Here is a 14,414-nt window from a genome sequence, read left to right on the forward strand (position 1 = left end):
TAAAAGAGCGAGCTATGATATAATGTGACACGAGTCCATACCTATAAGTAGTGTTTAGCCATTCAACAAGAAATCAAGTTTACGAGCGAATCATTGAGGACGCTCTTGTATGTCATGCTTATTCAAAAGAGGCTTGCCATTGTCACGTAATCGTTTGCTCTTTATAATGGCATGCGAGTATATCTAAGCACTCGAGTGCTCTCAGCAATGGTCCAATTATTATTGATAACAGCAGTAGCCAAAAGGATGTTGCATGTAGAGCAACCAAGGTGGATGAAAGATACACATGTAATAATTGAAGGTAGACACAGTGATTCTCAACAAGCTTGCTTATCCCGCTGTCATACATCATCATTAACACAATGCTTTATCGATGTCATACATTTTTCACATAAACAGCTATATACAATATAAGGCATAGGATGTCTACCACTCTAATGATTTGTCACCACATCCACCTGACGTGCCACATACGGATGTTTCTTGCATCGATACGATCTCGGGTTTGATGACGTTACGTTGGATGATTGTTTTTGAGGATCCCAATACATTGGAGAGGATATCAGTGGGTGGTACTTGTAGATACACCTGGCCATCTTCCACCTTGACTTTGAACGTTTCAAGCCGATACCTCTCCTCCTCGCCTGGTACCATACAATTGCCCGAGTCTAAATCAAAGTTTTTCTAGGAGAGTAATGGTGTATAAGTAACTTGTCATGGGATGATCATCGTATTTTTGCTATTACCTTGTGCATTGGACAAGAAACGTAAGGTGTATCTTTTGATCCATTGACACCAAGCAAACCGGATGCCAGCACCAATGCACGCTTGTGGGGGCACATGTTTTGAGTCGCATACCACTTGCCGCCAGTATGGAAAACAGCTATTTGTGCATCGCCTATGCGAACGACCTTGCCTTCATCTTCAGGGAACAAATCGGTTGATCCAACATGGAGCCAATCCAGCTTATCCTTTTTTAGGGATGGCAAAGAAGGGAGCTCGGCTTTGGGCCAATCAATAGGTCGACGTTGACCACGCTCATCCACCATTTCAATCACGGTATCTGCTGCTGCTGTTGTTGTTGCGTCTGATCCATTGATAAACTCCTGAAAATGTTTACGGCGTTCGGGATCTCGTACAACTGTGGTCCACTCGCATTGATACGCACCAATCAAATGATTCATATGCTCTTCCAATTCATCTGCAATGCCGAGATGATCCTCAACGACAACCTTGCGTAGATACTGTATCCCACCATCAAGCTTCTCGAGCCACCGAGCTGTGCGTGTGAGCTTGTCAGCAGTCATAATATAGTACATGAGGAACCGATCCAAGTATTTGATGGCGAGCTCTTCAGTAACATCAGCCACCAATAGTTCAGCATGCTTCGGCTTTGAGCCACCATTGCCACACACATAGACATTATATCCCTTGTCGGTTGCAATGCAGCCAAAATCTTTGCCCTGAGATTAACAAATTAGTACTTGGAAGTTGAAAAAATGACATTGGGTACCTACCTGTGCTTCAGCACATTCACGAATACAACCAGAGACACCTCCCTTGAGTTTGTGTGGTGATCGGATTCCTTTGTATCTGTTTTCAAGCTATACGTTGTTGCATGTCAATGATAGGCATCCAATTGAGGAGAGGGGAGTCATTGTCCTACCTTGATAGCAAACCCAACAGAGTCTTGTTGACCAAATCGACACCAAGCCGTTCCCACGCAACTCTTGACAGCTCGCAATGATTTTCCATAAGCATGACCACTACGTTAGGGAGGTATCCACAACAAGGTTAAGACTTTCGTTGTTGAATTGTGTGCATCATTCTTTACCTTTCAAAGCCAGCATCGACGAGCTTTTCCCAAATTTCAGGGAGGTCTTGTTTCCTTGCACCCACTATAAAGTAAAAGACAATCAAATCAGTAACCCATTCCATTCGCAGCTTGATATTTACATGGCATACTTACTAATATCGATTCGTTGAGCACCAGTGATTTTGGTATACAAGTCGTATTCCTTGGCGATGTCGGCAATAACACCAAGCTTGGCAGGGGTGACTTCACCTGCAGGGATACGTGGTACGATGCTGTATAGACCTCCACGTTGGATATTGGCGAGATAGCGGTCGTTTGTATCTTGCAGAGGGCGTAACTTGGGATTGAGGATGTGCTCGTTCCATAGACTGGCAAGAATGCTGGCAATGGCTGGCTTACAGACTTCGCATCCCATGACACTCGCTTCTGATACACCAGCATGTTGAATAAAGTCCTCAAATGTCTTCAATTGCTTGACCTTGCCAATAGTAAAGAGTTCGGCACGGCTGTACTTGAAATGGCTGCATAAAGAATTGCTGATGGTTTGACCAAGTGACTTGAGTTCTGCTTCAAAGATCTATGATGTACATACACATAATGAGAAGGAGTTCTTCTTTTTCCACATTGGCGTGACGTTACCTCTTGAACTTGTGGCATGCATCCACCACATCCAGTGCCTGCTTTGGAAAAGCATTTGACTTGGTTGACGTTCTCGCACTTTTTGGATCGAATGATCTTGCGAATAGTGCCCTTGGTGACGTTGTTGCATGAGCATATTTGTGTATCATCTGGGAGCGTATCTGCACCACCATGTTGCTCTTCTTTGGTGCCCTTGATACCGAGGATAAGCTCGGATGGAGGCGTTTGTAGTCGTTTGCCGGCTTTCACCATCCCCAGCAGCTTGGCATAGTCGTTCGTATCACCAATCATCATGCCACCAAGAAGCTTCTTGCCGTCCTTTGTGAAAAGGTATTTCTTGTATACGCCACTAAAGGGGTCGCGATAAACCAGAGGCTGACAGGTGTCATCGGCTGCAAAGCAATCGCCAAAGCTTGCCACATGGATGCCCAGCAGCTTCAATTTGGTGCTCATGTCGGCGCCTTTGAATGTTGCCTTTCGTGGATCGTGTCGACGCGTCGTAATGTTGCGAGCAACGACTTCAGCCATGCTTGAATGGTAGGGAGGTGCATCATGGTGAGTGAAACAAGTAAAATTTATGCTCGTTGCTGAGTGGGTTACTTACTCGTATCCAGGTGCTACCAGGCCATAGATCATGTCATTGAAGGATGCACACTCGCCAATTGCATACACGTTATCAGCTGTTGTCTCCAGTTGTTCATTGACTTGGAAACCACCACGAGACGCACGTAGTAAACCATCATGGGCCAATTGATCACGTGGACGGATTCCGATGGCGTAAATAAGCATCTCTGTGGGTCGCACCTCCTTGCTCTCAGCCATAACAACTGCTTTCAATGCTTGTTCTTCTTGATCATCATCCATTTGGAACATGCCAGGACAATCACCAACACATGTCTCAATGTCCAACTTTTCAATTTCACGTTGTAACATTTTGGCTGCATCATCATCCAGTTGGCGTGCCATGAGTCGATTAGCACGTTCGTAAACGGTGACATTTAATCCAAGATCCTTGGCAGCTTTGGCAGCTTCTAATCCAAGCAATCCACCACCCACGACACCAGCATGCTGTACATTCTCACGTGAAGCCCATGCAATGATAGCTTCCAAGTCTTGAAGAGTGCGATACACAAAGATGCCAGGGCCAAGTGAAACATTGGGAGGAAGGGCCGCCGATGAACCTGTCGCAAGTACACAAATGTCGTACGATGTCCAACCACTCTCCCGGGAAAACACTCGTTTGTGCAACGTGTCAATCTCTTCCACTGGATCACCAAGGTGCACCTCAATGCCTTGTTCTTCGTACCATGAACGTGGTTGCATCAATAGTTGATCCACACTGCGATGTGTAAAGTATTGCGTCAATCCAACACGGTTATAGGCCACTGATGCGTGTGAAACAAGGTTACATTAGAAACATTCGATGAAAGAGCATTGTATCATGTTTACCTTCAGGCTCTTCAGAAAACACCTTGATTCGATACATGTCGTCTTCAGCATACTCAATCACCTTTTCCATAAATGAGACAGCAACCATGCCCAATCCCACTACAATGATCGTCTTTGGTGGTGCACGTGGAGGAGGTGGAGGAGGGTGCTCATTATTGTTGCTCGAGGATTCGAGCACTAGATCAATAGCTCTTTCTGTGTTGGGAGGCATTCAATAATAATGTAAAGAGAGGGATAGAAAGGAAATGATGATGCATCAATGATGAACAGGAAAGGTGATCCTTATAACGGCGATATCATCCGAGTACAATACATCACGTGCTTTTTGAATACCAAGTCAGATTACCTTTTCAGATGTCGAATGGCATGTCCTCATATGGAAATATACGGGAAGAAATCACCAGTTCTTTGGGTGGATAAGGATGATGGACATGCTCTCTTCAAATGATTAAGCATGATGATAAGGACTTGTGCGCTGGAGCATTTTGTTTGTTTTCCGATTTTGGATGAGCTGCTTATCACTTTAATTGATAACGGAAAGTGGAACACTGAAAATCAACCGATAATGATGATGCGTAATGATAGCTTTTGCATGAGATAGAAGGTGCTACTATAATGACCATTGACATATAAGGCTACAAACAAATGTGCGCTCTAAAACGATTACCCTTGTATGATGTTCGCTTATCAGCGAAAACTTTCCGTTATCAATACACCAGGGGTCGGGGTATGGAAAGGAGGAGCAATCGATTGCATTAGGTTGATAGCATGTCATTTTGGTTTTTAACATCTTCATAGATAAGCAATGATGGTGACTTGGCATTCATTATCTCTTGTTTGTAGTCTTATTTGGTTAAGTAGTGTTGTAAGTAGATTGACATGTGCGGGTTGTGATAATGATGATCCGGTGTCGGCATCATCACGGCGCCAAGATGAGTTAGTTGTATGATGATTCTTTATGATAAACACGCACAATGGTAGTAGAGTTGATCTATCTATCAAGCAATCCAATGTCTTTGAAAATGTAGATTTTTATACAATAGGAATTATGATAAATGCAATCTTCTAATAGCTAGAATACAAAGATGTTTTTCAACGCAAACTCGTCACCCATTACTTGAGCAATCAATGGTTTACAACAATGTTCAATCATAGTATCGGACCCACACAATAAGACCATCTTGTCATTGTCGCTTGACGTTCCATGTGGAAAGAGGTGCTCGGAAATCTCTGAGGCTGTGAGTCTACCTTTGCCATGTCCCCAATCATTGCCAGGCCTAGAGAGGATGAACCTAGTAGTAGTGATGTTAAAAGAGTTGTTCACTACAAATGATGATGCTATCTATACATACCTAACATGGAACATGTGAGCACCCAATACGCGTTGTAATTCCATGATTTCTTTGGCGAGGACCAAATCTTCATAATGGCGTGCGCAGTAGATCAGAGATACTTTGGGTGGGTTGTGGTCGTGTTGAATAGCATCGAGAATTTGCCACATGGGTGTGATGCCAGTGCCACCAGCAATCATGCCAATGTGTTGTACATGTCGAGCTGGCTGACGCATGAGGGAGTAATGACCATCACCAAGGTATTCATATTCGCCCAATGGACCCTTGACATCAATCGTTTCACCTATACGCAGCTTATCCAGCAATTGAGTGAATGCACCACCAGGCTGTCGATGATCCGGGAAATACACCTTGATGATAAACTCGACAAATCCAGGACCAGAATCACTAGGTGTATAGGCACGCATGATTGATTTTGGTTGTGTTTGCCGTTGTTGGCGATCCGTTTGCTCCTGAGGCATCTTGAGATATACATGTTGACCAATTGGCAAACCAAGTGGCTGATTGCATCCATCAAATACAAAACGAAAGAGACGAATGGTGGGCGATAATGATTGTTTGCTGTCAAGAGTCATCTTTTTCCATTTCTTGGGTTCGAGGAATGATGTATGATCGTCATTGATGTTGATTGATGATGACAATGTGATTGTGCTGCTGTTTGTGGTATCGGGATGACTGAAAGCATTGGATGATGCCAATGATGATGTGGTTGAACTATGTTCGGATGATGATGATGAGAGCTGACCGATCAGATAATCTTGTAACATGGTGTGTGCTTTGCTTGAATGAATGGCATCGAATTCTTCGGTTGTATCAGTGCCAGCTGTTATCAGGATGCTTGATGCCCCACCAGGATGATCTTTCATAAAGGGTGTACAATCGTATACGAGATCATGTACTATAATCCAGCAATCATCTTCTTTTTGGTGCATCTCAACTTGAGCTAAGGTGTATGTTGGCAATGAAGAGGGCTGCTTTGCTGTTGTTGTTGTTGTGTCTGGTGTTGTCGATACATCGGCATTATCATCTTTCTTGACCAATGCTGCCATCCATCCACCTGGTTGAGGACCTGCCAACGTAGGGTGCTCACATCGAATAGCCAATGACGGTTCACGCTCCATTGACAACTTTACACGGAACCAGCAATTGTTCATCATGCCCATGAGGTTCCATGTCAGGTTCTCGGGCTGTGTGTTTTGCGATTCGTCCCATGCTCGCACCACCATTTCATCGGCACGCACCAAGTCTGCAACTTCCAAGTCGACATGCCACAATGTCCAACTCCAGTAGCGTGAGGATTGATAGTAACCAGGACCAGTCAGCTGACCATAAGCAGCAGCAATTTGATGGGAAGGGGGACGATGTAATGTAGCCAGCAACCATGTCTTGCCGCTATCAAGGGATATTTCTACACGTGTGATTCGTCGATTGCCACCCGTATATGCGTATCCACGCGCTGTATACGTTTCTTGCAGGTTGTGTAGCATGATACGCTCATCATGGTTGGGTGTTGAAATAACGCTATTAACATTGAGGTCATAGAGTGTGTATTCAGGTCGTGGCCACCATTTCTCATCCGTTGCTTGTTCAGCTGATTTCACTTGCGTTGGGAACACTTTATTATCACCGTTATGGAATGGATTCGTCGATTCACTATCGCTTGCTTCAATGCGTCCAAGCCATTTGACGCTTCGACCACCAATACATCCAGGAATAATGACTCGAATTGGAAATCCATGGTCGGCTGGCAACAATTCGCCATTCATTTTATACGCCAACATGATATCGTAATGATCAGACATCACCCGATTTGCAGCTATTGATGTACCATAGCCACCCTACACACATACACTCGTTAGATAGGCAACATTAAAAGAATGAATAGTGAATTATGTACTACCTTGGATGTCTTATCAACGCCTTCAAAGCATATGAACTTGGCTTCATCTTTCAGCCCACCACCAAAGCGATTTATAACGTCTCGTAAATAAACGCCGGTCCAACATGCTGTACTTGCACCAGCTGCGCCCCTAATAGTGAGCACACAGTTATTAATAGGAGTGAGTCGGTATATTAGAAGTGGTTAATAAAGATGTTAAGAAACGTACCATCCAAATCCAATGGATTGCTTGACCATGTTTTGCTCTTTTCGACGATTGCCAGCACAAACCATAGTAACGGGTAATGTGGTCGGTGGCATGGATGCAATATCATCCATAGTGATGGTAGTGGGTGAATTGACAAGACCAGTGATATCAATGCGATGCTCTTCCCATGTAAGCTGTGGTACTGGTCCATGGTTGCGTACAAAATGAAGATGATTAGGTGTGACATAGCCGGCTTTCTCTAATGATTTTAACGGGGCCTCTGATAACACGTATGGAATTGTAAGCAAACATGCGAAAGTAATATGAAGTATACGTACCAGCATTGAAGGGGTGTTTTCCAGTAAGCCGAACCATGGAAGGATCACGCAGCACAAAGGCATCTGGTGTATTCTCGTCTCTAGGATCGATAGTGGTGGGTGGCTTCATGATGTTGGATTCATCCATCTTCGTGTTTTCCAGGGAAGGCATATGAATAAAAGTCGTCGAATGCGATAGAGGAAGATGAAAGAAATAAAAAAACGAGTGCTACTTAGCCCAGTAAATGGTGGTGTGCTAGTAGCTGGTTCTCCATACGCCGTTGCCTATATTTGTGTATCATGCCTTTGATTACCGTGGATCGGAACAACATGTGCAGCACTCTTTTTACATATCAAAAGCCACGCTGGGATCATAGAGATAAGAGTAAAAAAAAGATTGGAAAGGGGGAGGAGGTTTAAAACATGGTTGCCAAATCGAGCAAAGTGAGATAACGACGTGCCTGTGTAACTTTGACAAGAAAGATCAGCTTTTGTCCTATGCAGCACAGGGTGCACTTTGAGATCGAGAACGCTTCGACCATCGTTCATTTTCTTTACCCCTTGTACATACCCCGTTTTCGATTACACCAATCAGCTATATACCGGGAATTTGCATTTTCAGGGTTTTCATCCAATTGCTAATATAGAAGAGGGTGGTGGTTTGCTCATCCTCAAATCTTCATCCATTTTATTTGAAGAGTGCTCGGGTTTTGCATGTGAGTGCGTGGTTTTCAAATGAATTACGTGATTTGTGTTCTTCAATCCCGACACAGTGGTAGTGATATACATGTCGTGGCAGGTACACAATTCATTGTCATGCTATGTACAGCGGCAATTGGCACACCACTCATTCACAATGAAATGTGATGACATTATTAATAACTTCAAGCCGTGTCATTATCAACAAGGAGTAATGGATTAATGCATTTGAAACAAAGACCTGCCAACATTGACCTTACAAGGTGACATTGTGTTCACATACATTAAACGACACCCTTCAAGATCGACCAATTATAACAGCTGGTCGCATCAACCTCTCAGAGTCTGGGTTTTTTCGGGTTCCTTTACTATCACACGGCCGTCTCTTTATCTCTCGACCATACTCCTTCTTGTTGTTTGTTACCTTTTTAGAGGTGATGGTAAAGAGCACCATGATCAAATTAAGTAGATCACACGTACACCATTATCAAATTTGACAATGCCCATCCTTCTTGGGAGCAACAAGAAAACATGTTCCCTAAAGCAGCCTATTCTATTATACAATGCTTGGGTCATTTTCGTTTTGATTGATGTATTGTCATCAGCTCATAGCATAAGCTGATCACAAAATGCTCCAAGGTTTACTGCATAGGAGAGGAAAAGATAACGGAGGATACGATCGAATGATGGGTAGGCTCACATGCAATGATAAATTCTTATCGCAGTCCCCACTTTTTCCTCTATCGTATTCTTATCTTGTATTTTGATAACCATAATCCACCAAAATGAGTGTGGAATGCTCATGCCTGTCAACCTATTGAACATTGGATTGCAGATCCTTTCGGCTTGATAGCCATTTTCTTGAAAGGGATCCCTAGGATAATCAAACGTAAAGCGTTATCGGATCGAGACCATTGTTTTCTAGATGATCCCATTCAAAGGATTTACATGTTGTATATAAAGATCCTCCTTTGTTGGGCGTCACCAACATTGTCATTCAACCCTATCATCCACATACAAGCTTCTTCAATAACAATCACTACGCCTTTTTCTAATTACTATCCACTTCCCTTATCTAAATAAGGATACCCCACTCACAAAATGAAATTCTTTTCAAGCGACATTATCATTGACCAGCATGGCAAAGCTGTCAACTTCAAGATGCACTCACTACAAATGCCACATATGCGAGCGTTACACTTGGTAAGTGCCAATCGGTACATCCATTTCAATCCACCCAGGACCATTAATGATATCTTTTTTGGGGGATGACGCAGGCATGGATCTCTTTTATGGTTGCCTTCTTGGCGTGGTATTCAATTCCACCTGTGATCGATCATATAGCAGAAGACTTAAACATCCCATCGGTGGAAGTTTACGATTCCAATATGGCTGCTGTTGCTATCACTATTGGTGAGTAGGCAATAATCAAAGTTCCAAGCATATTGATTTCCCACTGATACGTGATAAAACTATAGTTGCACGGCTTTGCATTGGTCCATTGTGTGAGCGATGGGGTCCACGTAGGATAATGACTTGCTTGTTGATCATTGGTGCTATCCCATGCGGTTTAACGGGTCTCTTGACAAACGGCACTGGATTGATTGTACTTCGGTAAGATTGCTTTTATTTCTCAAACCTCTATCTCGATCGTAATTCTTATGCATGTTGGTATACGTAGATGCTTTATTGGTATCTTAGGGTCAGCTTTTATCCCATGTCAGCTTTGGTCGACATTGATGTTTGCACCTTCTGTGGTTGGAACGGCTAATGCCATTTCAGCTGGTTGGGGTAATATGGGAGCTGGCATATCCTACTTGCTCATTCCAGCTTGCTTCGATGGCATTGCAAAGTACACAGGTGCATCGATTGCATGGCGTGTTGTTTTCGTTATCCCAGCTGGTATTTGCATCCTAGTGGGATGTATCGATTACTTTTTCTCGACCGATACTCCTCACGGCGATTGGCTAAAGTTGCGACGACAAGAAGCTCAAGAAAACGACGTCGTATCTGTGATGGAAGCACCAAGCGACAATACTACCGCTGATGGTATGGCAACGACACCTGCTGTCGGCGTTGACAAAAAGTACCCAGCTTCCAGCTCATCTATGCACCAAGATGATGCATCCATTCAAGATGTCAAACGCACACAAACAGCTGCAGGCGCATTGATGGGTGTATTTCGCGTGCTTATCAAGCCCAATGTGCTTATCACTGTATGTTTTTATGCATGCTCTTTTGGCACAGAATTAGCCATTGATAACGTTATTGGACAAGTGTTTCGATCCAACTTCCATCTCGATCCCTCAACAGCATCATACATTGGTTCAATCTTCGGCCTCCTTAATCTCTTTTCACGCCTTTCAGGTGGTCTCTTCTCCGATTTTTGGGCACATCGACTCTCTTTACCTGGTCGTATTTTGGCACAATTCATTCTCATGTTGGCTGAAGGTCTTGCGTTAATTGGCTTCAGCTTTGGATTGGATACAAGCCTCGGTGGTGCTATTGGTATCATGGTTGTATTCAGCTTTTTTGTGCAAGCAGTATGCGGATCTACGTTTGGCATTGTCCCATTCATCGATCCTGCCAATAATGGCAAGGTCATGGGTATCGTTGGTGCAGGTGGCAACCTTGGTGGTTTAATATTTAACCTCATGTTCCGCCAATTCCAACCCAACTTCCATGGCGCGTTCTTGTGTTTGGGATGCATCACCACAGGTGTCGCTATTCTTGGTTGCTCGTTGATAACAATACAAGGAAAATCCATTTGGCATTCATTCAGCAAACTCAATGCATAAATTACAATAAGGAGGATCGTCCCCAGTAGTACATAGCATCTTGTGTTCACGTCGCCACGCGAGTATATATTATACATATCATTGAAGTAATAAAACCTAATACTGATGAAGGCAACAGCACATAGACCTCCACGTGAAATACATGAACCATCATGTGATGGGCTGGCTATTACCTATGCAATGCGACATAGCACACAATCGCCGCGTTTTTATGTTGCCATGGTATCCATGCCAACTATCGCAATTTGTTGTTGCGTTATGTACATGTATCCATGTTGCTAAAAGTTTACCTGGTTGAGGTGTTTTATGGTAGCAGATAGTACGAATAAAGCGTAATGATACTAATAAATGATAATCGAGAGATGTTGCCTAGCACGTTGCCATCGCAACTATATATAATTGTTGTATTAGCAAGGCTGGTATGATATAGCTATAGCATCAGCGATCATAGATCATGGCTTTTAGAGCGTCATGGCTGTTCTATGTTTGTAGTGGCACCAAATGTTAGGCATGGATTTCAGTTCGCACCGAGAAGTGTTCAAAGATTTTATTACGAACGTCGACAAACACTATACGTGCGACGTTCATCACATCTGGGACCATATTATGGTAGTACGATCATTCAGCCTTGGACCAACAAGATTTAAGCTTATTTCTTGACCCTGTTGTTGGTGGCATTCTTATCGATTAAGAATGCTCCTATATGATCGATCAGCCTATACTTTCAGCTGGTTGATTACATCTTGTGATTTGGATTCATCCATGGAAAGATGTTGATCAAGACCTGCTTTTTGGATTCCTTGATTGGCTCAATGACAATAACAAGGTTACTTGGATGTACGTAAAATTAAGGTTTTAAGGTTTGTTTGTTACCTTTTTGGGATTGAAAGCGCAAGGATCAATCATACGAACGTGAAAGGGCGAGTAGACATGGGGGAAGCGCCACTGGCCCATATGACTGATGGGTGCAAAACATTACATTCCTATCGGCATTAATATCGTATGAATGATAAGCAATCGTAATCGCATTCCAGGAAAGATTCTATCATCATCATTAAAGATAAGAAGGATCAAAGACGTTGATGCATAGCAGGCTTATCTTGCATCTCATGTTTGATGCCATGTGTATACTGCCCGTAGATAACTGGACTCCGAAAAGCACAGCATCGATCTCTTGCCATTCAGGACATATCATTAAATTAGGTTTACCATTGTTTGTTATGTGATGAAGGATACCAAGTAACCACTGACACATCTTCATTTTCATGCGGGTAGCGATGATAAACAAGTCCGAGAAATCCGGGAACGACACGTTCTGCCGCATGATCGCTTACCATCATTCTGGATGGATCAACGACACTCATCTATGAGGGATCACCAGTATTTAAGGGTGTTTTTGTCTTGCAACGTTTCGCTTTTATACCAATTCATCAACGTCCTATCATTAGGAAAGTCATAAAGCTACCTTTAAGCAAGCAGCGTACCTTGGCAAAACCCCTTACTTTACATACACAATACACAATACACGATCATGCAATTCTTTGCAAAAAGCATCACCGTTGATCAACATGGAAAGGCCATAAATTTCAAAATGCATTCAATACTACAGCATCCGCACATGAGGGCGATGCATTTGGTAAGGGAGATAATGATCATGTCAAGCCATCACATTTACTGATTGGTCATGGGCACCTATTCTCTCTACTCTAACAATAGGCATGGATATCGTTTATGGTTGCATTCATGGCATGGTTCTCCATCCCACCGGTAATGGATCATATTGCAGAAAACTTGAACATCCCATCAGCTGAGATGTATGACTCGAACATGGCTGCTGTTGCTGTTACTATTGGTAGGCCAATCATGGTATATGACCTTCCTTCATTGACTCATTATTGATGATGATCCACTGTGTTGTGTATAGTGGCACGTATCGTTATAGGCCCGATGTGTGAGCGTTTTGGTCCTCGACGTGTAATGGCAACCATATTGATTGTTGGTGCTATCCCTTGTGGGTTGACTGGGCTCTTGGCAAATAGTGCTGGCCTAATCGTTCTTAGGTAATTACAATGATGCTACCTTTTTTTATTTATCTCAACCATGAATCTCATCGCATACATAGATGTGTCATTGGCATATTGGGTGGAGCGTTTGTTCCATGTCAATTTTGGACCTCACAGATGTTTGCTCCCTCTGTGGTTGGAACAGCTAATGCCATTTCAGCTGGTTGGGGCAATATGGGAGCCGGCATAGCCTACTTGCTCATTCCAGCTTGCTTCGGTGGCATTGCCAAGCACGCGGGTGATTCCATTGCATGGCGTGTTGTTTTCGTTATCCCAGCTGGTATCTGCATCCTAGTGGCATTTATCGATTACTTTTGCTCAACCGATACTCCTCATGGTGATTGGCTAAAGTTGCGACGACAAGAGGCTCAAGAGAAGGATGTTGTATCTGTAATGGAAGCAACCAACAGTGAATGTGCTGACACGACATTAGCGCCTGACTCTGAAAAGAAGTTTCCACCATCAACATCATCAGCACAAGGAACCAATGATGATGATGAATCAATATCCGATGTCAAGCGCACCGAATCCGGTATGGATGCACTTTTGGGTGTATTCCGAGTCCTTATCAAACCAAATGTGTTGATCATGGTGGTATTCTACATTTGCTCTCTTGGCACCGAGTTGGCTATTGATAATGTCGTTGGCCAAGTATTTCGCACCAACTTTGGTCTTGATCCAGCAACATCGGCATACATTGGTTCAGTCTTTGGGTTGCTCAACTTGTTCTCTCGACTTGGTGGTGGGCTATTTTCAGACTTTTGGGCACATCGTTTCCATCTCCCAGGACGTATCATGGCCCACTTTATAATCATGCTCATTGAAGGGATCGCATTGATTGGATTCAGCTTTGGATTGGATACAAACCTCGGTGGTGCTATTGCATTGATGGTCTTTTTCAGTTTGTTTGTGCAAGCAGCAGCAGGGACTACCTTTGGATTGGTACCCTTTGTTGATCCAGTCAACAATGGCAAGGTCATGGGCATCGTTGGTGCAGGTGGTAACCTTGGTGGTTTAATATTCAACCTCATGTTTAGCAAGTTCCAACCCGACTTTCCTGGTGCCTTTTTATGTTTAGGATGCATTACTACAGGGGTTGCCATACTCGGATGCGCATTGTTACGTGTGCAGGGCAAGACATTATGGCACCTATTTGGCAATCGCCATCATTGAATTCATCATCTTTGTACAATG

General features: G+C 43.4%; 4 protein-coding genes across 4 annotated transcripts; 2 read left to right on the plus strand and 2 right to left on the minus strand.

The window, feature by feature from the left end:
- Window positions 1–426: 426 nt before the first annotated feature.
- O0I10_007054 (nitrite reductase [NAD(P)H], large subunit) lies at window positions 427–4,115 on the minus strand (the record flags this gene model as incomplete). The annotated part of the gene is made up of 9 exons (XM_058487074.1): window positions 427–684; window positions 747–1,463; window positions 1,518–1,604; window positions 1,667–1,766; window positions 1,835–1,898; window positions 1,970–2,393; window positions 2,456–2,984; window positions 3,060–3,840; window positions 3,905–4,115. The coding sequence occupies 9 exons, from the start codon at window positions 4,113–4,115 to the stop codon at window positions 427–429; spliced, it is 3,171 nt and encodes a 1,056-aa protein (XP_058342151.1).
- An 861-nt stretch (window positions 4,116–4,976) lies between these two features.
- O0I10_007055 (uncharacterized protein) lies at window positions 4,977–7,790 on the minus strand (the record flags this gene model as incomplete). Its single annotated transcript, XM_058487075.1, has 5 exons — window positions 4,977–5,196; window positions 5,257–7,094; window positions 7,157–7,286; window positions 7,365–7,623; window positions 7,682–7,790. The coding sequence occupies 5 exons, from the start codon at window positions 7,788–7,790 to the stop codon at window positions 4,977–4,979; spliced, it is 2,556 nt and encodes an 851-aa protein (XP_058342152.1).
- Window positions 7,791–9,460: 1,670 nt separating this feature from the next.
- Window positions 9,461–11,157, plus strand: O0I10_007056 (uncharacterized protein; the record flags this gene model as incomplete). The annotated part of the gene is made up of 4 exons (XM_058487076.1): window positions 9,461–9,562; window positions 9,637–9,772; window positions 9,838–9,973; window positions 10,041–11,157. 4 exons carry the CDS (start codon window positions 9,461–9,463, stop codon window positions 11,155–11,157), a joined length of 1,491 nt encoding a protein of 496 aa, XP_058342153.1.
- Window positions 11,158–12,775: 1,618 nt separating this feature from the next.
- On the plus strand, window positions 12,776–14,393 carry O0I10_007057 (uncharacterized protein; the record flags this gene model as incomplete). Its single annotated transcript, XM_058487077.1, has 4 exons — window positions 12,776–12,793; window positions 12,874–13,009; window positions 13,082–13,217; window positions 13,280–14,393. The coding sequence occupies 4 exons, from the start codon at window positions 12,776–12,778 to the stop codon at window positions 14,391–14,393; spliced, it is 1,404 nt and encodes a 467-aa protein (XP_058342154.1).
- Window positions 14,394–14,414: the final 21 nt, after the last annotated feature.

This window comes from Lichtheimia ornata (genome assembly GCF_029851405.1).
Source record: "Lichtheimia ornata isolate CBS 291.66 chromosome Unknown scaffold00033, whole genome shotgun sequence".
NCBI lineage: Eukaryota > Fungi > Mucoromycota > Mucoromycetes > Mucorales > Lichtheimiaceae > Lichtheimia > Lichtheimia ornata.